The 24509-nt window shown below is 45.1% G+C and overlaps 2 protein-coding genes across 3 annotated transcripts in view; one reads left to right on the top strand and one right to left on the bottom strand.

The window, feature by feature from the left end:
- LOC130556409 (zinc finger protein 239) overlaps window positions 1-23799 on the bottom strand; it is a 28101-nt gene extending 4302 nt beyond the window's left edge. The window contains exon 1 of the mRNA XM_057337387.1: window positions 23642-23799. The gene's annotated coding sequence lies outside the window, so the exon portion shown is untranslated. The remainder of the gene's footprint in view (window positions 1-23641) is intronic.
- Window positions 423-23644, top strand: LOC130556408 (transcription activator BRG1). Of its 2 annotated transcripts, XM_057337386.1 has the most exons (33): window positions 430-605; window positions 2447-2683; window positions 2779-2899; window positions 3159-3530; window positions 3826-3924; window positions 4031-4298; window positions 4887-5013; window positions 5110-5283; window positions 5924-6097; window positions 6166-6387; window positions 6753-6883; window positions 6969-7023; window positions 7163-7284; window positions 9027-9174; window positions 9254-9417; window positions 9496-9562; window positions 10500-10610; window positions 10684-10926; window positions 11003-11116; window positions 17626-17733; window positions 17826-17912; window positions 17984-18030; window positions 18113-18279; window positions 18743-18906; window positions 19036-19263; window positions 19627-19704; window positions 19800-20018; window positions 20102-20358; window positions 20743-20848; window positions 20948-21049; window positions 21250-21376; window positions 21475-21611; window positions 21685-23644. In XM_057337386.1, the coding sequence occupies exons 2-33, from the start codon at window positions 2465-2467 to the stop codon at window positions 21721-21723; spliced, it is 4797 nt and encodes a 1598-aa protein (XP_057193369.1). In that variant the 5' UTR covers window positions 430-605; window positions 2447-2464; the 3' UTR covers window positions 21724-23644. The 2 variants fall into 2 exon arrangements, with proteins under 2 accessions (XP_057193368.1, XP_057193369.1); XM_057337385.1 differs by having other exon boundaries at window positions 423-605; window positions 18743-19263.
- Window positions 23800-24509: the final 710 nt, after the last annotated feature.

Raw genomic sequence — 24509 nt, 5'->3', positions numbered from 1 at the left:
CGCACAGTCGCGCGCACACACAGTGTGATAATAACCCACGATAAACTACTGGACCATTCATTTTAAATACAGAGAAAAAACAATAACAATTGTTATTTTGTAATAAATGTCCGGTATAGTCTTCAGTCCTAAGACAATTGTGTCAGGTTTTATTGGTTTTGCCCAGCGAGATGTGTTTTTTTCATCATTTTAATCAACCAATCAGATTTGAGTGAAACTTTACAGTTCGTTTGAAGTTTAGGTTTACAGCCTGGGTTAACGTTAGGTGCTTCTACGCCATTGTTGTCATTCATTTTAGAGATAATATGTTAGGGTTTGAGTACAGGCTTTCTCCATAAAAATGTTGTTTCGCGGTAATTTGGCAAGACAAGAGACTAATAAACAAAACATAAATATGTGGATCTCACGAGCGCGTGAATCAATATGTCCACAGCGGCGTTCCGTACATTAACGTCAACCGAACCGAATGAACAGAACATCAACCGAACCGAATGAACGGAACTGAATGTCGGTACGTCAACATCAGTCGGATTAACGGAGCCGAAATACAGACGCTCGTGATTTCCGTCATTTAATCGCGCGCGTCACTTCATTCATCGCTGCGGGTGAGTCTGTGTGAAACGCACAAGCATTATTACTGTTGTTGTTGTTGTTGTTATTATTATGGTGTGGCTATCATTGTAACGTGATCGGCCTTGTTATCATGTTTGACAATTTGTTATGTTTTCCCCGTGCGGTATGTAAATATGACGTTTAATTTCATGTGTTTGAAGTGTACGTTTGGACAGAAGGGATGCTCGCGCTCCAGATGTGCGGTAGATCCGCCCTCGCGCAGCGCTCGAGACTCGAGTCAACATCACGAACCGGGCGACATTTTCTTTTCCTGTTTAATCTTCATCTTGCGATTGTTCCTCTGGTGTTAAAGCGTCGTTTTTCGATTGTGATGATTATTATTGATTCCGCGTGTTTCAGTGTTCAGCTGTGATGATTGACAGGCTGTGTCAGTTACCCTTGACTCACGTCACATTAGACTACAGGGTTATGATTTGTGTTGGTGTATTCTTCTTACACACTTTTATATTCCGTAATTTCAAGATTGAAACAGTCATGGAAATGAATACAACATTTTTTCAATTTTAACAAGCACGGGTAAATACATGTGTATTACCAACACGAATCTTATTGGCCCAACTGTTCATTTTACCTCCAAACAAAACACTTCATATATGTTTCAAAATAGCCTAAGCTTGTTCCACAACAACACATACAACAGTTCTCACTCATAACACACTGACAACTAAAAACAGTAAAACCATTGTCATCAATGATGAACTTTTGTCCTTGAAGTATCTTTTTTGATCTTTTTAAGTGGTTTCACATAAATCTGTATTCAATTTATAATAACAAAAATCTAACAAGAATCAGTCAGAAATGCTACACAACAATTTTTGTAATATGTTTCAAAAGGTCACGTAAACATACTGTATTGTACTGTAACATGTAGTTAAATTGAAGAACACTCATCTCACCATTTGTTTGCAGTTGATGCAACTATTGAATAGATTTGGTCTTTCTCAGACCAGTGATCGTCTGACTCTTGGTCCCCTTTTACTAACCATGGTAATACAAAGTCAAAGTCTGCTGTATTATCAATTCTGCAACATGTACAGTACATATATATAGAGGATTGAAATTGCGTTACTCTCAGATCCATGGTGCATACAAATAACACTAACACAGAATACAAAATACAGATTATATATATATATATACTGTATATATATATATATATACATATATATGTGTGCGTAAAATACAACTTTACAAGCAGGGATATTTAAAAAAAGAAAAAGAAGATAGGTAGTGGCAGATAGAGTGCAAACCAGTGAAATATACAAGAGTGCAGATGTGAGGTAGTGCAAAGAGCCTATCAGACAGTCTGTATACAGCACACCTGTACACTACCGTTCGGTTTTTCATGTGGGTGTTATATTGTGACTTTTATTTGGACACTCTACACTGTTTTTGACAGGAGCTTTTCTGAAATGAAGCAGTAAACTCTCAGAGCAGCTCTGGAGACGCAGTTCATGTGTTATTATCCCACAGAGTGCCAGACAGAGGCGCCACTCATTCATTCAGACACACACAGATTACATACAGTATGTAAACTGCAGTTGACGTTATTTGCAACACGTTCAGAATTTTGTTGTTTGTTTAGCGCTACATTTTGATTTTTGACATTCTAAATTTGCCGCGTTTTAGACCTATTGGGAAGACTGGTCCTGAGGTACTCCCCTGTTTTAAACATGTGACTGAAGTATTTAGCGTATAAAGCTGTCAACTGTAATGGATGACGATGAGTGAACGATCATGTCTAATAAAGATGCAGGAGCCCAGTGTGTGATGTAAAGTCATGCTTCATTCATCATAGCATTTGTTTTCACAGGCAGGCACGGTGTGAGTGATGTCCGCCCCAGAGCCCCCGCTAGGAGGGACGCCGTGTCCAGGACCCTCGCCCGGTCCTGGACCTTCTCCTGGGGCCGTTCTGGGTTCAGGGCTGTCTCCTGGATCTTCACACACTATGATGGGTCCCAGCCCCGGACCCCCGACTTCAACAGGACACACTTTTACTCAACAAGGATCTGCGGTGTACAGCCAGGAGAACTTACACCAACTGCACAAGGTCAAAAGCTGATTCGGTTGTGAAACACAACTTCTACTATACACCCGTGCTTATATGTTCAGTTTTGAGTGTAAGTCTTTGTGTTGGTCCTAAAGTCTGTTGAGGAGAATCTTCCAGAAGAGGGTCGTTTCGCTCAGATGAAGGTTGTTCCCATGAGGTTGGGACACAGTGGTCTGGTGGTGCGTCCCAGCAGCCCGATGGAGCAGCATTCTCAAGGTTCATTTGAAGACCTTTTTCATGATGAGAGTTGTTAACATGGGTCGTTCATTTTTCCTATACCAATATGTCTTCTGTAAAGCACATTGGGAAAAGTTGAACCCCCAGCCTGGGAAGCATGTCTTTCCACATTTGACATTAACTTCGTTTTTTGCTCAATTTTAAATGCGTGATGATGATTTTTTGTGTGGAGCCAGCACTCAATTCCAGACACATGAAAGTGAACAAGTTTCAGATTTGTCCTGCTTCACTCCCGCAGGTTACCCGTCCCCGCTTGGCTCTTCAGAACATGTGTCCAGTCCTGTGTCTGCCAGCGGTACTCCGTCCGCTCCTCTCCTGTCCACCTCATTAGAGGTCGCAGACACCCAACCTTTACAGCAGAGCCGCCTGGGGACCCAAAGTGCCGCCCCCGGCTCGCCGGCCACCCCGACACCCTTCAACCAGAGTCAGCTGCATCAGCTGCGGGCTCAGATCATGGCGTATAAGATGCTGGCTCGCGGACAGCCGCTCCCGGAGCACCTGCAGATGGCGGTGCAGGGCAAGCGGCCCATGCCGGGCATGCAGCAGGGGCAGTCTTTGTCCGGTTTGCCCCCTGCTGGTGGAGGCAGTGCTGGATTCAGCCGAGGGCACGGTAAGACGCCACGTTTATGTTGGATTGTTAATGTATGCTTTCCTGTAGCTCAGTGGTTAGAGCATGGTACTAGCAATGCCAAGGTCATGGGTTCGATCCCAGGGGATTGCACATAGTCAAAAACAAATGTATAGTACAATGCAATGTAAGTCGCTTTGGATAAAAGCCTCTGCCAAATGCATAAATGTAAATGTATGCGCTGACGATGGTCAGGCTGAACTCGAACATCCTTCTCTGCTGTAGTCTTCCAGGGTGATTTAAGTTAAGGGTTTAGTTTGTGCCGGTTGCTCCGCAGGGATGATGGGTCCCAACATGCCCCCACCCGGACCTTCTGGAGTCTCGTCTGGTGTTCAGGGCCTGAATCACAACGGACCCCCAAAACCATGGCCCGAGGGTGATGACCCGTCTACACACACACAGCTCTTCAGCTTTTGTTAATGAAATAAAACTAAATGTTGTCCTTATAAGTGGTTTACCATCAGCTGTTTTCTGTATGACAGGTCCTATGATTAATGCCGCCACCCCCTCAAATGCCCCTCAGAAACTGATGCCCCCGCAGCCCACCGGACGGCCCTCGCCCGCACCCCCTTCGGTGCCACCGGCCGCCTCCCCCGTCATGCCCCCTCAAACCCAGTCACCAGGGCACCTGTCCCACCCGTCTCAAGCCACGACTATCATCCCCCTGCACCAGAAACAGAACCGCATTACACCCGTTCAGAAGCCCTGCGGTCTGGACCCGGTGGAAATACTTCAGGAGAGAGAGTACAGGTGAGGACTCTTAAACAACAGAAGATTAAAATCATGGGTTAATCAATCTTCACTTGTCCTGTGGCAAACAAAACAAAAACCTGATATTGATCAGTTCTTTAGAGAACTATATCCATCAGAATACTATTGACAGGAAGTAATCATTTGTTTGATGAGTGATTCCTGCATTGATCCTCTAAGCTCCAAACAGTTTACATGTTAAAGGTTCAATACAAAAGGTGCTTTTGATAAAGACATTTGCTCTGGTGGTATTTGTGTGCATGGAAAATATTGTTGAAAATGAAGCCTGTTTTGTGCCAATCAAGTTTCACGACAGCTTTATGTCTCATGAGTAACATCACTACCATTTTTCATTTCCAAGCGCCACATAAAGAGACAAGAGTAGATGATGAATGCCCTGACATCTGTAATATAATGGTGGTCAGACACTAAAGCAGCATTTCATAGAGAGTCCTAACCTGTTTACCTTTCAATGTTGTATCCAAACCATGTGTTGTTTTTAATAGGGGAAGAAAGAAGAGAATATTATCGTAGAGTAAATATTCAGATATCACAGAACTGCGTGAATGACACGGTGATGTTCCGCAGGCTTGAAGCTCGTATCGCCCACCGCATTCAGGAGCTGGAGAATCTGCCCGGCTCTCTTGCTGGAGATTTACGCACCAAAGCGACGATTGAGTTAAAAGCTCTGCGACTGCTCAATTTCCAGAGACAGGTGACAGATGGAGAGCCAATGAGATGCTTGTGTTTTAGTGCAATAACCCATGTCACCCTCTTGAAATATCTGAAATGTTTACTCTTTGGTTCACAGCTGAGGCAGGAGGTGGTGGTGTGCATGAGGCGAGATACAGCCTTAGAAACCTCACTGGATGCTAAAGCCTACAAGCGCAGTAAAAGGCAGTCACTGCGAGAAGCCCGGATCACCGAGAAACTGGAGAAACAGCAGAAGATTGAGCAGGAGCGGAAGCGCAGACAGAAACATCAGGCATGACCACGTTTACACCAGCAATACAAATCTCAGACTGAGATCCAGCTCAGAACTGGAAATAAAGAGAAATGGTGTCCCGTCCAAAATAGGGCTGAGACAAACATTGCAATGTTTTTATATTCTAATCTCTGGTACCAATCCTTTTTTTAAATGAAAACCCAGGATTCAGGCATGTGCTGAACACTATAGACCATGCCATGTGATGCTAACTCACGTAGCAGTGAGCAGGAGAGCGGCCCTGATGAGTGATGAATGGACGTCTAGAGCCGGGGTTCCCAAACGGTGTCTCGTGACTCACTTATTTTACATTTAACCGCCAATCGATTTTGTGTGTGCTACCCACTCGAGTCTCGACCCTCAGCTCTAGAGGTCCATGCAGCACATGTCAAAGGTAAGCCATGTTTTTACAGAATACAGCGGGTGAGACAGAGCAAGTTGTATTTTTGTTTTTGACATTTTTCACTAAAAAAGTTGTGAAATATGTACAGTATATTGTTTCAGAACCCATGTATCGAGATCCGTGTCGTATCGTGAGGCCCTTGCCAACACACAGCCTTAATCCAAATCTAAACACGCGTCAAAGTCTGGTTGTATTGTTGGGTGAACATTTCCCATAATTCATTGTGCTCTGGTGCAGGAATATCTCAACAGCATCCTGCAGCATGCCAAGGACTTCAAGGAATATCATCGCTCCATCACCGCCAAGATCCAGAAGCTGACCAAAGCCGTGGCCACGTACCACGCCAACACCGAGAGAGAGCAGAAGAAGGAAAACGAGAGGATTGAGAAAGAGAGAATGAGAAGACTCATGGTAAAAACACACATACACACACACACACACACGTGTGCAGAGTTGAGTGATGTGCGTCTCTGCCATAGGCTGAAGATGAGGAGGGTTACCGGAAGCTCATCGATCAGAAGAAAGACAAGCGTCTGGCGTATCTCCTCCAGCAGACGGATGAATATGTGGCTAACCTGACAGAGCTCGTGCGCGCTCACAAAGCCGTTCAGGCTCTGAAGGAGAAGAAGAAGAAGAAGAAGAAAAAGAAGAAGTTGGAGAGCGCTGATGGACAGACGGGTGCTCTGGGACCTGATGGAGAGGTTGGTGAGCTTTGTGTGGTTTGAGGACATAAACATGTGCTGTAGTGTATAATGATAAGGTCACGTGACAGAAAAACTCTTGATCAATAACTTTTTCCTTGGACACACTTGACAACATTCAAAGTCTCGATGTAAAATAACAACCAATGAAAAGGTCCACTGCCACTGAAAAATAAAACACATCTAATCAAAATAGAAGTTAATAAGAAACCCTAAAAGAAAAAAAGAAAAACATTGAAACATCAAAAATGTTACTTGACGCAGCTCAACCGGTAGGATAGCTCAAATATAGTGATGTATCGCTGCTCACTGCACATGCGCCTGTGGTGATGATGTCATGATGATGGTGATGATGATGTTTAAAGCCTCTGGATGAGACGAGTCAGATGAGTGATCTTCCAGTGAAGGTGATTCATGTGGACAGCGGGAAGATTCTAACCGGAGTGGACGCTCCTAAAGCCGGACAGCTGGACACGTGGTTAGAGATGAATCCTGGGTAAGACTCAACACCAGTCATCCATCAGTCTGATATTTGACACGATGGATGGATGGATTGATTGATCATTGTTTCTCTGTCTCAGTTATGAAGTGGCTCCACGATCAGACAGTGAAGATTCTGGATCAGAGGAGGATGAGGTAACACAAACAAACTCATGTTCGATCAAGGAATGTTCAATTGGGCCTGATGAACATACTAATGAAATAAAACGTCATCATAAAAACAGCGTCAGAAAAGCAGAAGCACTCCCGGTTTGAATGAGGTTTTATTAAACAGGAGGAGGAAGAGGAACCTCCAGCACTGCTGCCCTCTCAAAGTCAAAGTACAGAAGAGAAGAAGAAGATTCCAGATCCAGACAGTGAAGATGTGTCAGAGGTGGACGTTCGGCACATCATCGAGTGAGAACAACAACACCATCAGCTCTGCTCTTGTTAGACACAATCACGTCTGTCTGTCTGTCTGTGTGTCTGTGTGTGCATGTGTACGTGTGTGTGTGTGTGTTCATGTTTTTTTTTCATGACCAAAATTGAGGTCCTCATGGGCACAAAAGCTTATAAATTGCCTCAGGGATCGGTTTTAGGACCCTTGCTATTCTACATATACATGCTGCCCCTTGGAAACATTATTAGAAAACATGGAATTAGCTTCCACTGTTATGCAGATGATACTCAGCTATATATTTCATCAAGACCAGATGATTCCTTCCAACTATCCAAATTGGCAGAGTGCATCGAAGATATAAAATATTGGATGACTTGTAATTTCCTTCTTTTAAATTCTAATAAAACAGAAATATTACTTATCGGACCAAAGACACGTGAGCAGAATATTTCGGATTATAACCTGCAAATTGAAGGCTGCACTGTTACTCCAACAAATACAGTTAAAGACCTTGGCGTTATATTAGACAGCAACCTGCCATTTAAAAATCACATCTCAAATGTCACAAAACAGCCTTCTTCCACCTTAGAAATGTTGCCAAATTACAAAATATTTTATGTGTGGCTGACGCAGAGAAGCTTATTCATGCATTTGTGACCTCAAGACTTGACTACTGTAATGCACTACTTAGTGGTTGTCCTGCGTCATCAATAAACAAACTACAGTTAGTTCAGAACGCAGCTGCCAGAGTCCTAACCAGGTCCAGAAAATACCATCACATAACCCCAATGTTATCAACCCTTCACTGGTTACCCATTAAGTATCGTATTGACTTTAAAGTTCTTTTAATTACTTATAAAGCCTTAAACGGTTTAGCCCCTACCTACATAACAGAGCTTCTACCACACTACAACCCATCACGCTCTCTAAGATCTCAAAACTCAACACCTAGAATAACTCAATCCACCAAAGGGGGCGGAGCTTTCTCATACGTAGCACCTAAACTCTGGAATAGCCTTCCCGATACTATTCCAGGGTCAGACACACTCTCCCAATTTAAATCTAGATTAAAGACACATCTTTTCAGCAAAGCATTCACTTAATGCAAAATATGCTAAATCAACCACCGGGAGACTGCATTTATAAGATATTATTTACTAGAATGATCTTGATTGTTCTATAAACACAATGAGCTCTGCTGTTTTTTTTACCTTTTTTGTGTTTTTCAGTTTTTCTTATTTTCTCCTGTAAAGCTGCTTTGGAACAATGCACATTGTGAAAAGCGCTATATAAATTAAATTTAATTTAATTTAATTAAATTGTACAGAACAATATTTTTGAAAATCTAAAAATGCAAAAAGTTTTCTATGATCTTTAGGTTTAGGGGTTGGGTTAGGGATAGGAGATCAAATATACAGTTTGTAAAGTATAAAAAACATTACGCCTATGGACTGTCCCCACGGAGATAATAAAATGTGTGTGTGTGTGTGGACATGTTTATATGTTAGTGGGGACCTAAACCTGAATGCACAACTCATGGGGACTCATGTCACTGTGGGGACCAAAATTGAGGTCCTCATGGGCACAAAAGCTTAAATTGTACAGAACAATATTTTTTTTTAATCTAAAAATGCAAAAAGTTTTCTATGATCTTTAGGGGTAGGGTTAGGGGATAAAATATATAGTTTGTACTGTATAAAAAACATTGTACTATGGACTGTGTGTGTGTGTGTATTAACCCTGTGTGTGTGTTGTGCAGACATGCCAAGCAGGATGTTGATGATGAGTACGGCAGTGCTGCGTTTGCTCGTGGCTTACAGTCGTATTATGCCGTGGCTCATGCGGTCACTGAGAGAGTCGACAAACAATCGTCTCTCATGATCAACGGTCAACTCAAACAATACCAGGTCAAGCTGTCTCGCTCACGCACACACACACAGATAATGAATGATGGGATTGGTGCTGATGGGATTTGTTGTGTTACAGATCAAGGGTTTGGAGTGGCTGGTGTCTCTCTATAATAATAATCTCAACGGGATTCTGGCTGATGAGATGGGTTTGGGGAAGACGATACAAACCATCGCTCTCATCACGTACCTGATGGAGAACAAGCGTCTGAACGGGCCATACCTCATCATCGTGCCGCTCTCGTCAGTGTTGATCCGTGTGTTTCACATCATCTTCTGTCTCTGTGTGTGTCTCATGTGATCTCTCTCTTTTTCCAACAGGACTCTGTCAAACTGGGTCTATGAGTTTGATAAATGGGCACCTTCTGTTGTGAAAGTCTCATACAAGGCAAGTGAAACTTTGTAAGTTTAAAGTTGTAAGTAACTTGTAAGTTTTTCTGGATGGTTTTTGATGTCTTAAATGAAGTGCTGATATAACCTGATAATAGAGAATTTTGGCAAGTGACTAAACATTTAACAACCCTACTGTGTGTGTGTGTGTGTGTGTGCGTGCGTGTGTGTGTGTGTGTGTGTGTGTGTGTGTGTGGGAAGGGTAAACCCTACGGTATGGGGACAAAATGTCCCCACAAAGATGGCAATATCCAAAATCCTTGTCCTTGTGGGGACATGTTTTGGTCCCCATGAGGAAACAAGCTTATAAATCATACAGAATGAACTTTTGTGAAAATGTAAATGAGCAAACAGTTGTGTGTGATTGTTAGGGTTAGGGGGAGGGAATATGATATACAGTTTGTACAGTATAAAAACCATTGTGTCTATGGAATGTCCCCATAAAACATGGAAACCCAACATCCCGTCACGTTTTCTCGCTTTCTTCACAATGCGGTATATACAGTACAGTACACACTAAATACAGTATAGATATAGAATTGATTCATTCAGTTCAGTTTGATTCAATGAATTCATTTCTTCTGTTGTAGTGAATTGATTCGTTCAGACACTAAACAGATTTTGCATGAGTGTGTGTTTGTGTTTGTGTGTGTGTCACCTTTACATTCTGTGTATGACTATGTTGATATGAAGAAGAGGTGGATTGATTTTGTGAAGAGCTAAGGATCACCGCTAACACCCGACTCTGCGGTGAACACCGGATAGATTTTTTTAATCATTCTAATTTGGCTGCAATGTTGATAACACATTTTTTGTTTGGTGTTACAAACTCAGAACATTATTTAATGTTGCTTTACACAGACTTTAATGGTGAATTACTGATGTGAAATGGTGTCTGTAAATGAATCTTCAGGTGTGATGTGATTTGTGTTCAGGGATCTCCTGCAGCTAGAAGAGCTTTCGTGCCGCAGCTGCGCAGTGGCAAGTTCAACGTTCTGCTCACCACATATGAATACATCATTAAAGACAAACAGATTTTGGCAAAGGTACGTCAGACAACAGCGTGTGTTTCATGCGTGTGTGTCAGAGACGCTGATGAGCTGGTGTGGTGCCGTACAGATTCGCTGGAAGTACATGATAGTGGATGAAGGTCATCGTATGAAGAACCATCACTGTAAACTGACACAGGTGTTGAACACACATTATTTGGCTCCGCGCCGCGTGCTGCTCACAGGGACGCCGCTGCAGAATAAACTGCCTGAACTCTGGGCTCTTCTCAACTTCCTGCTGCCCACCATCTTCAAGAGCTGCAGCACGTTTGAGCAGTGGTTCAACGCTCCCTTCGCCATGACCGGAGAGAAGGTCTGAACACGTCCTGAGGGGGGAGGGAGGGGCTGACATGACAGGACGCCAGTGATGTGCTTCTGTCATCTCTTAGGTGGATCTGAACGAGGAAGAGACCATCCTGATCATTCGTCGTCTGCATAAGGTGCTCCGCCCCTTCCTGTTACGCCGACTGAAGAAAGAGGTGGAGGCACAACTGCCAGAGAAGGTGTGTTTGTTTGTTTGTGCGTGTCCTGATAAACTCTACAGTTTGACCAAATGTCTCCACAAATGTCATAAAAGCGAGAGACATTTTTGGTCCTCATGATGAAAACAGCTTATAAATCAAAGCAGGGGCTTGGGGGGGGCTTAGCCCTCAGTGAGTATTTGATGCCTCTCCCATGTAGTTCCTTTGACTTGATAATTATTATTTTTTAAATTAATTTTAATGATATGTTTTCTTGTAAACTACACAAAATTGTGGGTGATGGGAAACATAGTAGTTTTTCTGACTTTATTCTCTATACCTGTCTCCTGTGCTCTTGGGAACACAAGTACAAACGCATATTAAAAACACGATGTTTAAAACACATACTTACGAACTCCGTCGACGATCAGGGTCCTTCGGTGTCCTCAAGCGACGGCCAGCACACCAGCGCCCGACAGGATACCTCAGACAAACCCACGGCTGCTCGAAGGGGCTGTCGGGCCCTCCCGTGCCTCTTCTACTACCCCGAGATGCAGTGGCACGCAGTCACCTCCGTCTTCCATGCAGCCGTCGCGGTCTCCAGCGTCCTCCTATGCGTCCATCCTCCCCTCCAGTCCCGCCTATCGAAATGTGGACTGTCCTAGGATTACGGCAAGCGCTAATCAACGCAGACGTCCACTTTTCCCGATGGATGAACAAGGCCGAACTGTACGGATTGTACACCTCCCTGCAGCCAAATTCCCTGACGGCACAACCTGCCACTCCGTCGAAGGCCACAGGAAAGCCGAGGCAGGTCCGTAATTTCCCATATTTACGGCCGGATCAAACACCAACTCCAACGAGGAGGGCCCTCCGGTCCGAAAACCGCTGCAGCGGTCTCTCTGCAAGCTTGGGTCGCGCCCCGGATGCCACATCCGCTCGCCTGCAGTCTCCTCCCCGCTCAGCCGAGCTCCAGTAGGCAGCATCTCCGGGCACCATTCAAGCCCGCCACACCTTGAGCCGCCCCAGCAGTGTGAGCATGGCTCTGCAAGCGGCCTCGGCTCACCCACACATCCTCCCGACCTCCTCCTCCAATCCCCTTCCATGTTAATGGCCGAACTCCAGTGCGAGGCTGCCTCCACTGGCGACGCGGGCTCAGGCTCACGACTTCCCCGCTTTCCCTCTAGTCCCCGGCCCAGACAACGGCAGTAGTATGAGATTGCCCTCACAAGCAGCCCCAGTGGCCGCTGTTCCCTCTCTCATGTCTCTCCCTCAGTCACGTCCCTCCTTCTCACTGTCATCTGCAGCAGCTATGCCAGTCCCGCCCAACTCCCCGGCCCTGGAGCCGCCTCCCGTCTCAGCAAGCATCAGGTCACAGATACTTGCAGGTGCGGACGTAGACCTCTACTCTCTTTTATCTCCAGTCTTACCTCTGTCAGCAGATCGCCAAATCACCTACGGCGATCTCTCACTCACCCTAAAAAAACACAACACATAGCAGTTCACGCACCTTAACATTTCCAGAATTCGCCGTAGCTTTTTCACGCTACCTCGAGGTAATCTGCACGGCATTCCCTCACAGGAGGCGCAAACTCGGCGACTACCTCGCCATTGTCGCGGAGCTCGCGCTATCTTACGGGGGAACACATTTCTACACCTATCACCATTTATTTTCCACCAAATGCGTCATCCGCGTACTCAGTGAAACCAGTGTCCTTACTGGGGGGCACTGGACACTGAGCTTCACAACTGAGTTTTCCTCGGTTGCAGGAACATTTCATGCGCGGTCTGCAGATCCATCGCCCACAGCACCACTTCTTGCCCTTTAGTTCACTCATCCATTCCCCCCGCCCGGACTCACCTCACACCAAATCCACAGACTACGTCCCATGCTTCCCAACATATCCCGCCAACCTACCTCTGCCCAATTCTGATCGCCGGCAGGCATCCAACCTCGAACCATGCAGGAAGTTCAACATCGGTGCTTGCTCACGACAGCGTTGCCGCTTCCTGCACGTTTGCAGCTTCTGCGGTGGCTTGCATGCCCACATTGTATGTCCAGTTTCCAAATCTGCAAATAAAAATCATAAACGGTATTTATCGACTCCTGTGAATGTTTTAAGTTTGTCTGCTGAATTGTCTCTTCACACCGACACTCACTTTACTGATTACGTTCTGTCCGGTCTCTCAAATGGCTTCAACCCCAGTATCGAGAGTTGACCTTCCGACAGCCTAGTCTGCACCAACCTTCAGTCCGCGCTTGCTGAACCCGAAACGGTCGATCTTCTAATTAAAAGAGAACATTTTCGACATGCTGTCAGAGACAATCTGTTGGATTGTCGGATAGTCCAAAAAATCTTCGCCAAGCTCGGCATTCCACTCGCCCAAGATAAAACCTCGGGTCCGAGCATGTCAATCGAATTCTTGGGCATCAATTTGGATTTGCTGAACTTTCAGGCATCCTTGCCCAAGGAAAAAATCGATAGATCAATTTTGATTGCTTCCACTCTCCTGAACAACCCCCGTTGTTCCAAATGCAAATTATTATCCGTTCTCGGCCACCTCAATTTCGCGATGCGTATCATCTAGGGTTGTTCCGATAGACGATACTATCGTGTATCGACGATCCTCAGACCTATCGGCGATAGCTGATTCCCTAGACGATAGTTGGCTGTTTGCCAATATATGTTGCAAATCAATATTACAAATGCGCATTGCACATTTCTTCATGCACGAAAGCTTGCAATGCACGCGGCTTAGGCTTTTCCTCGCGCCAGAGAGAGTTTATAATGTGCGGGCTTTGAGTTTTCTGTGCACGAGAGAGCTTGTGATGCGCGCGGCTCGGGCTTTTCCTCGCGCCAGAGAGAGTTTATAATGTGCGGGCTTTGAGTTTTCAGTGCACGAGAGAGCTTGTGATGCGCGTGGCTCAGACTTTTCCTCGCGCCAGAGAGAGTTTATAATGTGCGAGCTTTGAGTTTTCAGTGCACGAGAGAGCTTGTGCGGCTCAGACTTTTCCTCGCGCCAGAGAGAGTTTATAATGTGCGAGCTTTGAGTTTTCAGTGCACGAGAGAGCTTGTGATGCGCGCGGCTCAGACTTTTCCTCGCACCAGAGAGCGTTTATAATGTGCGAGCTTTGAGTTTTCAGTGCACGAGAGAGCTTGTGATGCGCGCGACTCGGGATTTTCCTCGCAGGAATTGCTATGCGCGTGAGGGTTTAAAACCACCGCACGAGTTGTTCCCGTTTGGCAATCAAGTAATAACAGCGCATCAATGATGCATTTGGATGAATGATATTGACTTATAGCAATAGTTTATTTTCTCTTGTTTAAAAGGTTGCGGTGGTAAGTAACAATGTTGCCAACTGCACTGAATTTAAACTCTGATAGAATGCTAATTGCAGTCACACATGAGCATTTTCTAGACACATAAGCTTCTGTTTTTGTCCACAAATCCAGCTTGTCATAGATAAATGCGTAATTGCCCCGCCCCTCGATACTATCGTGTATCGGCGATCCACAGGCTGGCGATAGAACGATCTTATTATATTGAATATCGCCCAACACTAATCATCCCCCAAGGCCGCCCGTTCATTTTGCACCTCCTCTCCCTCCCTTCCTCAGCTCACACCTTAGAGGACTTAATAACCAGCTCATGCCGCGACGAGCTCAGTTTGTGGATACAATTTCTCAATCAATTGAACAGTTTGTCCTTCTTTTACAATGACATGCGCTCTCTCCCCATCGACATTCAATTGTTTACCGACGCCACCCTCTCCGTCGGTTTCGGAGGATATTACCAAGGACGCTGGTTTGCCTCCACGTGGCTCCCCCAGCTCCTAGAATTACCGCAGCCACTCTCATCCTCAGCCTTATTCGAGCTGTACCCTCTGGTAGTCGCTGCTTTTTTGTGGGGGAAGGAGTGGTCCGATTCCAGCATTACCGTTCACTGCGACAACGAAGCGACAGTGCACTGCATCAATAAAGGCCATTCCCATTCTCCCGCACTGATGCCTTTCCTTAGACGCCTCACCTGGACTTCAGCTTGTGATCAATTCATTTTTACTGCTAAACATGTTCCTGGTTCTATAAACCAAATAACCGATGCTCTTTCTCGTTTTGCCTTCCAGAAATTCAGGCTGCTGGCACCAGATGTGGACCTCCAAGCCAGCTCAATTAAAGGGTACCTAAGCGGAATCCAATTTTTCCACAAACTCATTTTCAACTCAACCTGCCCAGCTATAGCCAGTTCTCAAGCCTCCATGCTCATCAAAGGAATCCAAAGAGCTCAACCCACCCGCCCGGACACAAGACAACCTATAACTTTTTATATATTGACCAAATGCATTTCTACCCTCTGCAGAGGCTACCACTCCACCCACACCGCCTGCATGCTCAACGCCATGTTCACCCTGGCCTTTTTTGGATTTCTCAAATGCTCCGAAATGACCACCACGTCCAGCTTTAACCCTTCAGTCCACCGCATTGTTCGATGCATAAACAACTCCTTCCACATTAAGCAAAGTAAGACAGATCAATTCAAAACATGCCATTTCATCTACATATTCAACCTTCAATCACCCATCCAGCCTTACCAAACCCTCCTTGCCTACCTACATTTCAGAAGATCACAGGCAAAATCCCCATTCAACCCTCTCTTCATAGATGACTCCAGTCGTCCAGCCTCACGTTTTTGGTTCCAAAATCATCTCAAAACCGTCTTGCTCCAATCTGGCATCCCCACAGAACAATTCTCTAGCCATTCCTTTCGCTTCGGCGCAGCTACCACAGCCGCCCAATAAGGTCTCTCCCAGCTTCAGATCCAAGCACTTGGCCGCTGGATGTCAGAAGCTTTCAAAAGCTACATCGGTCGGACCACTCCCTCATCAAAGCCCACCAGACCCTAATCTCCCGGATCATCTAGCAGCAACCTACCCTCATCCCGTAAACTCCGGCCGAACACCTTCATTCCAGACCACTCATCTAGAGGCCAGTATCGCAGCAGCGACCGCCCCCACAGGGGCCCGTGCCTCCATTTACGTTCTGCAGCAGCAGCAGACACCACTCGCCTAGAGGCCAGCATCGCAGCAGTGACTGCCCCACAGTGGCCCGTGCCTCCATCTAAGTTCTGCAGCAGCAGACATCACTCACTTAGAGGCCAGCATCGCAGCAGCGACCTCCCCACAAGGGCCCATGCCTCCATCTATGTTCTGCAGCAGCAGACACCACTCGCCTAGAGGCCAGCATCGCAGCAGTGACTGCCCCACAGTGGCCCGTGCCTCCATCTATGTTCTGCAGCAGCAGACATCACTCACTTGGAGGCCAGCATCGCAGCAGCAACCACCCCACAAGGGCCCATGCCTCCATCTAATCTCTGCCACAGCAGTCTCAACTCATCTAGAAGCCAGTATTGCCTCAGCGACTGCCCCCACAGGGGCCCCATGCTTCCATCATCTCTCTGCCTCAGCCGGCACCCTTCCTCCAGAAACCGCAGCAGTGCCCGCTTCAATAACAACTGGACTCTCTTCCAGACTCGGCAACAACGGCTTTCGTACCAAGCAAGGCCAGGTCATCAGCAGCCCATACCAGCCTCGTTTTGGGGGGTGCGTGCGCATATCTCTGGCTGCTGTCGTGCACTAGTTGCATCTCTTGGGGGGAGTGTTCCGGGTTCGGGCTAATGCCGGATTCGGAGCCCTCACCCCGGACAGGGGGGGGGGTGCTCTGAGCTCGGAAGAACGAACGAGCTCGGAGCCCTCTCCCCGGACAGCACGCCAAATACGCTTACCCTCAAACCTACACCATTGTCTGCATAGGCGAACTCATGAACTTCTGATCTGTGAGAGAGTGGCGCTCAGCGTCAAGGCGCTGCACACAACATGAGAGAGACACATGCAACTCTACAATGAATTAAGCTGTTTTAAATAGTCAAATAAAAATGCATGATGAAAAATCGCTTAGTGGCGGCCAGTGTTGATATTGTGGCGGGCCGTCACAAATAAATCAATGTATAGGAAACACTGTGTTTTGATAGTTTGAGAGTGGAGATGACAGACAGGGGAGCTAAAACCCACCTAAAAAGGGTCTAGAACCGCCCCTGAATCAAAGTAAATGTCAAAATGAGTTTGATTCCCGTCTTTGCCGAACCCGCTCCCCCATCTCCACCCGATGCTTCCTGTCACATCTTTACTGTGCTGTCCCATTAAAGGCATAAAAGCCACTAAAGCACAACTGAAAAAAATGCAGAAAGTTTTGTGTGATGCTTTGAATTAGGTGTCGAGTGAGGGTTACATGTTACGAGACACAGTTTGTGCAGTGTATAACAGCTGTGTCAGCGTGGGCCCAAAGACATTCAGGTTAGGTTCATTGAAGACTTGAAATTGTCCCTCCCCCAACTTGTGTATAAGACATGTAGATTGACTATATAGATACTGTATAGACGTATATAAGACCTTTAGATTGACTGTTTCTCGCCACCAATATTGCCTTAGATGTTGGAATGGTGACAAAATGAAACAATAAATTCAATAAGTAAAGAGTTGTGTTGTTGTCACACAGGTGGAGTATGTGATTAAGTGTGACATGTCGGCTCTGCAGAGGGTTTTATATCGACACATGCAGGCTAAAGGAGTTCTGCTCACTGATGGATCTGAGAAAGACAAGAAGGTGATAAAGAATCTGTCACATCACAACAACACACAATACATGCACTGTGTGTGTTTATTAACTGTGTGTGTGTGTGTGTGTGTGTGTTTCAGGGTAAGGGCGGGACTAAGACTTTGATGAACACTATTATGCAGTTGAGGAAGATTTGTAATCATCCGTACATGTTTCAGCAGATCGAGGTTTGTGTTTGTGTGTGTTTCTCATGTTGTTCATGTGTTCACTTCTGAGGTTTGCAAGTGTGTTTTTACAGGAATCTTTCTCTGAGCACTTGGGATTTTCGGGCGGTATAGTTCAGGGGTGAGCATCAATCACATCGCATGACACATGAGACACGGGTGTTTAACCTTAAAGTGACCTTCAGTTGACCTCTCACCCGCAGGCTTGACTTATATCGAGCGTCAGGAAAGTTTGAGGTGCTGGATCGGATTTTACCCAAACTACGAGCATCTAACCACAAAGTTCTGCTCTTCTGTCAAATGACATCATTGATGACCATCATGGAAGATTATTTTGCTTACCGCGGTTTCAAATATCTGCGTCTGGATGGTGAGTTTGTTGTCTTGTTTATTTGAATGTGTAGCGTCACTCTTGCCAGTGTTTAAACTTCAGTGTGAAAGTGCTTCTTCACTGCAGACGTGAACGAATGATCTTCCAATCACACGATGGCACAGAAATCAAATGTTAAGCCCTGAAATCTTCAAATGCATTTGGGTGAAATAATATCATCCTCGAGCTGTTTTGTGAAATATCACTGGCTAACGGCAGCATTCATTCGTGTTTATTTACACGAGAGCCATGATTAGGCTCTGGCCCGCTGTGTTTTAGGTCTCCTTTCTTTACACAGAATGATTTTTTACTAGTAGACACCTGTGGAAAGAGCAGTTTGCCAAAGTTCTAGATGGGCCACTGCGTGCGTGGAGACGTATCGGACCAACACTGTCATGGAGTGTGGAGAAAAGTCGAGTTTAGAATTGATAGTGAAAGTCAGTGTGTGTTGTGTGTGTTTCAGGCACAACTAAAGCAGAGGATCGTGGGATGCTGCTAAAGACCTTCAATGATCCGGCTTCTCAGTATTTTATCTTCTTGTTGAGCACAAGGGCAGGTGGGCTGGGTCTGAATCTGCAGAGCGCCGATACCGTCATCATATTCGACAGCGACTGGAATCCTCACCAGGTCACGATCCCGTCTGCGTCTGCATTTGGAGAAGCCTTCAGACGTCTGTGTGTGTGTGTGTGTGTGTGTGTGTGTGTGTGTGTGTGTGTGTGTGTGTGTCTGCTGAGCGTTCTGGTGTTGTGTGTGCAGGACCTGCAGGCTCAGGACCGAGCGCACCGGATCGGACAGCAGAACGAGGTGCGAGTTCTTCGTCTTTGCACCGTCAACAGCGTGGAAGAGAAGATACTGGCAGCTGCTAAATATAAGCTGAATGTAGATCAGAAGGTGATCCAGGCTGGCATGTTTGACCAGAAATCTTCAAGTCATGAACGCAGAGCCTTTTTACAAGCCATTCTGGAACACGAGGAGCAAGATGAGGTGAGACGAGCGCCATGTCTGATGCGTCTGTGTTGTTTGTTATTCCTGTTTCAGAGCAACAAAATTGTTTGGCAGAACAATCATTTTTTTGATTAATGTAACAACATTTTATTTGAAGTGTTTTATTTGATGAAACCTTGCTACACATCTGAAAAATGTGTTTAAAGCCGATACAATTATCTAAAGATGCTTTCCAGGCTCTGCCGTGACACTTGTAGAGTTTATATACTGAGTGCAGATGTTGTGAATGATCCGAAAGTTATTTTCTATCGCTACAGACTCTCTCTCTCTCTCTCTCACACGTCGTGCATCTTGTTTGAATGTCCGTGTTACACACCTTTGCCTGTTGTTCTATTTTTGAAGGAGGAGGACGAGGTGCCGGATGATGAAACGGTGAACCAGATGATCGCTCGTAGTGAAGAGGAGTTCGACCAGTTCATGGTTTCATTTCACCTCTTTTTCACTTTCATTAAAGTTCAGTCGTGAATCCAAACTCAGTCGAGACACGTTCTCTCTTTTATGCTCTCTCTGCACAGCGCATGGACTTGGATCGTCGCCGCGAGGACGCCCGCAACCCCAAACGCAAACCTCGTTTGATGGAGGAAGACGAGCTGCCCACATGGATTATGAAGGACGATGCGGAGGTGGAAAGGCTCACCTGTGAGGAAGAGGAGGGGAAGATGTTCGGCCGTGGCTCCCGGCAGAGAAAAGAGGTGGATTACAGCGACTCGCTCACAGAGAAACAGTGGCTGAAGGTCAGACGAGCGTGTCACGTCCGTTAACACGTGCCCGTCTGCCGGCGTCTGGCTTTTTCATTGTGTCCTCCTTCATCTCTCAGGCCATCGAGGACGGGACCCTGGAGGAGATCGAAGAAGAGGTGCGACACAAGAAGACGGCTCGGAAGAGGAGGCGCGATCGGGACACGGACGCCATTCCTTCCACCTCTGGAGCTCGCGGAGGCAGAAAGAGAGACGACGACAGCAAAAGGCAAAAGAAACGAGGTCGTCCGCCAGCAGAGAAACTTTCACCGAACCCGCCGTCGCTTATCAAGAAGATGAAAAAGATTGTGGATGCCGTTATTAAATATAAGGAAAAGTGAGTGATGACTGGTTCTTGATCTTGTGAATAACAGTGGAAGTGTTTCATGTGAACTACCGAGAGCAGACATCTGACAGCGACGGTGCTTTAGGATGTTAAAGGTCATTTTTTGTGTTTTTTGTCTGATGTCACACTGATGTTGCTGTTGGAACTGGACATGGTGTTCCTTTCTGAGACGCTGCGTGCCTGGGATGTGTGTGATTCATCATAGAGAGAATTGTATTGATGCTCAATACTTATAAGAAGAAGAATCAAACCTTGCTTCTAGACTTTACAAATGACAAAATGTTGGTAATAATGAAAATGATGACTTCGTCGTTCGCTGTCATTGCAACACTAAAATCATTCTCATCTTCATGATGTTCATGTGTTGTTTCGCAGTAACGGGCGTCAGTTAAGTGAGGTCTTCATTCAGCTGCCGTCACGGAAGGAGCTTCCAGAATACTACGAGCTCATCCGCAAACCTGTTGACTTCAGGAAGATCAAGGTGCGTCAGCCAACACACACATGATATTCTCTGTCCTTTAACCACCACAACCCCAAACAAACGCTCAATGTTGTCTGCGTTTCTGTTGTGTTTGTGCAGGAACGCATCCGCAGTCACCGATACCGTAGCCTGAACGACCTGGAGAGAGACGTCATGCAGTTGTGTCAAAACGCACAAACCTTTAACCTGGAGGGTTCACTGGTTAGATCCACAACACACAAACAACAAATGAAACTTACTCTAGACAAACCCAAATCTTTTACTACAAGAAGGCTGTTTGCATTTGTAGGTTGAACACATTTATTTGATGTACCCCCTGTGAAAATACCGTAACGATGAAACACAAAACACACATCCCAACACCTAATGAATCTCATGTGATCTGTGTGTGTGTGTGTTAGATCTATGAGGACTCCATCGTGCTGCAGTCGGTTTTTACCAGCTTGTGTCAGAAGGTCGAGAGAGAAGAAGAGAGTGATGGAGAGGAAAGTGAGGAAGATGATGAAGATGAAGGTTCAGATTCCGAGAGTCAGTGTTATTCTTTAAAGCCGCCGTCTCACTCTCACATCAACTGGTTGTGTGACCACAAGTGTGTTTCTTTAATCTGTGTGTGTATGCGCGCGCAGCTCGGTCAGTGAAGGTGAAGATTAAACTGAGCCGTAAGGACAGAAGTGCAGAGCGTGGCAGAGGGCGCAGAAGAACGGCCAGAACTCGAGCCAAACCTGTCGTTAGTGATGACGATACGGACGAGGAACAGGAGGAGGTGACACACACACACACACACATACAGTTTGTAGTAGGCTGATTGTTGCTCATGTGTTTTTGGGTTCATTCAGGATCGGTCCAACAGCGCCAGTGAAGATGAACAGGGATGAAGATGTTAGTCAGCCATCAACACCAAAACAAATCTGAAATGAAACCAGCTAGAATACAAAACCAGTATCGTGTTAAACCCAATTACAATCCCTCATTCACATCCTGGTCATCTCTCACTTCTGAAAAGAAAGAAAGAATCATTCTGATGTTAGTTTTCATAGTGATGCTGAGAGAAACTGAATTACGACGTATGTTTCTGTGACGCTGAATATTAGACTTTAACGTTTCAGAAGTACGTTTGTGATCATGTGTTAACTCGTTGTGTAGAAGTGCAGTAGACTTGAATTGTGTGTTAGTAACTGATGCACGTGTGTTGACGACGTTTGTTTAGCTGTGACAGCTGTAGATGTGTTTGTTTATGTTGCTGCTTTTCGATCTTTAGGGGTGTTATTGTGTGTATCTCTGGTGTGCTGAAGGCTGACCTGGGGCCTGTTTCAATAAGGAGGTTCAACCAACCCTAGGTTAAATCTTGAACTCAGAGTTGGTTTACTTAGAAATTAGAAACTTTGAGTTTTTGGTTTCAAAACAGCTGATTTGAGTTAGTTCAATGTACTCTGGGTAGGCTTACCCTGGGTTAAGCGCGTGCACCAGGACTATAAAAAGCCATCATCAATGGAGCTCCGATATTACGATTCACCATGGCAACGGCACCAAAAAAAGCAACATGGTGGCAGAAAGCACTTGAGAGTGAGGCACACTTTCCGCTCTGCATACAGTGGATTTACTGATGTGCTAAAAATGACTTAAGTTTAAATTAATAAGTGTACCAATAAACAAACAAATTAATCATTAAATGAATGAAACAACAGAAATAATAAAAAAATCTTACTTTTTTTATCGCTTCATTTCTGCATGTATGTCTGTATTTATTAATTTCTTTATTCATGCACTTTAAGTCATTTCTCATTGTCTGTAGAAAATTATGCTCTGATGTAATACACATACGGTGGCTGATGTTATTGATGTAAGGATGGATGAGATATATTTAGATATATCTAATTCACTGTACAGAAAAATGGTAGTTTTAATAAAAATGCACAGGGAAATGACAAAATTGCTCTCCTGAAATCAAAGTACATCCCTAAGAATGAATGCAGCCTCTTCATGAATCCCCTATAAAAGCACACATACAAGTGACTGAGATGGTCTCTGTGTGATCAAAATGTGTGCCATGAATGAATGACTGTATTAATGAAAGAATGAGTTACACCACTTGCGCTTTAAAAGGGGGAGGAGATGGAATAAAATCTGGGTTTACCAAAGAAAACCTGCTCCCGACCAGGTTAGGTTCACAGAGTTAAGTTACTATGGTTACTGACTCTGAGTATAAGATGCCTCTCCTTTAGAAACGGGCTTGAGTTACCCCGCTTTCTCGGGTTTGACATACCTCACATTCTGAAACGGAAAACCCAGAGTTTCCCTCATTTCAGGGTTAATATACTCAGAGTTTTCACTAAACCTCCTTTCTGAAACGGCCCCTGCTCACTGAAGTGAATTTCATGTTCTGGCTGCTGTATAATCAACAAGGCCGGACTTACCATTGGGCTTGACTTCAGGCGGCCCGCCTGCTCTCGTTCATATGATTTGTTTAGTTATGCCAGTCATTTTATTTTTCATTTAAACTTCGTTCATTGGCCTACCAAGGTTCAATAGCACTGCCTTATGTAAGGAATGATGTCCTTTAATTGGCTAAACGTTCCGTCAGTCATGTTGGCGTTTCCTGATTGGTTATTTGTGGATTCTATCCATCAAGTTTACAGCAGTTGAAACCTGTCTGCTCATTAAGACGCTTGTTCTAATGGCTGACAAGCGCAATCGCAGTGCCACGCTTAAAGAAAACCAAAAACTGAGCGACAAGAACGCGAAAGAACAGCATTTACGAAATAATTTTCTTTACACCCATGGCACCACACCTACCTTGATCTTTAGGCAGAGAATCCAGAGCATACCTGTCACCATCTCCCACCAGGCCGCCACCCTCCGGTTTTATTTCAGTTATTTCTCCTTTGAAACTCGCGGACGATGGGAGCCGGAACGCGTTCACGGGGTGGCTCTGTGGTTTGAGCCGCTGCCCATTTTGCCCTCACAGGCTGGCGCCCTTTGGTAGACGAAATAGAGTAGAGAGGATTCACATCCGCGCGAAAAACGTTCTCTGAATACACCGCTATATGATTCCACTCCGCGTTTTCCATTTGACGCTCGCTCCTCACAGTCTGTCCGCTCACTGAACACGACAGATCGGTTCATCCACAGGCAGATGCAGTAGAGTCTACTAGCTGTTGTTGTTGTTACACTTTCTTCGCTTTTACAAAAAATGTGTTATGAAAAGTGTTGTGTTCTGCAGACAACTCTGAATAAAAACAGGTAACATAGAGTTAATTTCCAATATTTCCCGTTCTGTGACCATAAGCGGTTCTTGTAAATAATATGCAAACACTGTTAAATCTATTAATGTAAATAAAAAATGAAAACATTCTGCTAACTAATAAACAAAGTTAAAACAACCGAACTACGGGCCGCGTGAAGGGACAAATTGCTCGTGCTTTTTCAAACCGCGTTTAGATGCAAGTTATTTCATTTCTGACGTTGATATATCTGGCAAAATGTAAATGCTAAATTAAGATGATAACTTGCAGATATACCATTCATGGATTCATGGCCTGTGAGCTGCATTAAACAGTCTCTTAGATATACATTTAAGAATTTGACATGAAAATGATGTTATGTTAGATATAAAGTAATTAAAAGATTTAAAACGATGTATAACAGAGGGGCCCTATTTGCC

Source organism: Triplophysa rosa, linkage group LG7 (genome assembly GCF_024868665.1).
Source record: "Triplophysa rosa linkage group LG7, Trosa_1v2, whole genome shotgun sequence".
Classification (NCBI taxonomy): Eukaryota; Metazoa; Chordata; class Actinopteri; order Cypriniformes; family Nemacheilidae; genus Triplophysa; species Triplophysa rosa.
The sequence above is the reverse complement of the archived record's forward strand: the minus strand, read 5'-3'. Positions and strand labels throughout refer to the sequence as shown.

Coding starts and splice junctions, on each gene's coding strand:
- LOC130556408 (XM_057337385.1), top strand. CDS start 2,465: ATGTCCGCCCCAGAGCCCCCGCTAGGAGGGACGCCGTGTCCAGGACCC. Junction 2,684..2,778: donor ACTTACACCAACTGCACAAG/GTCAAAAGCTGA, acceptor TTGGTCCTAAAG/TCTGTTGAGGAGAATCTTCC. Junction 3,925..4,030: donor CCCAAAACCATGGCCCGAGG/GTGATGACCCGT, acceptor TCTGTATGACAG/GTCCTATGATTAATGCCGCC.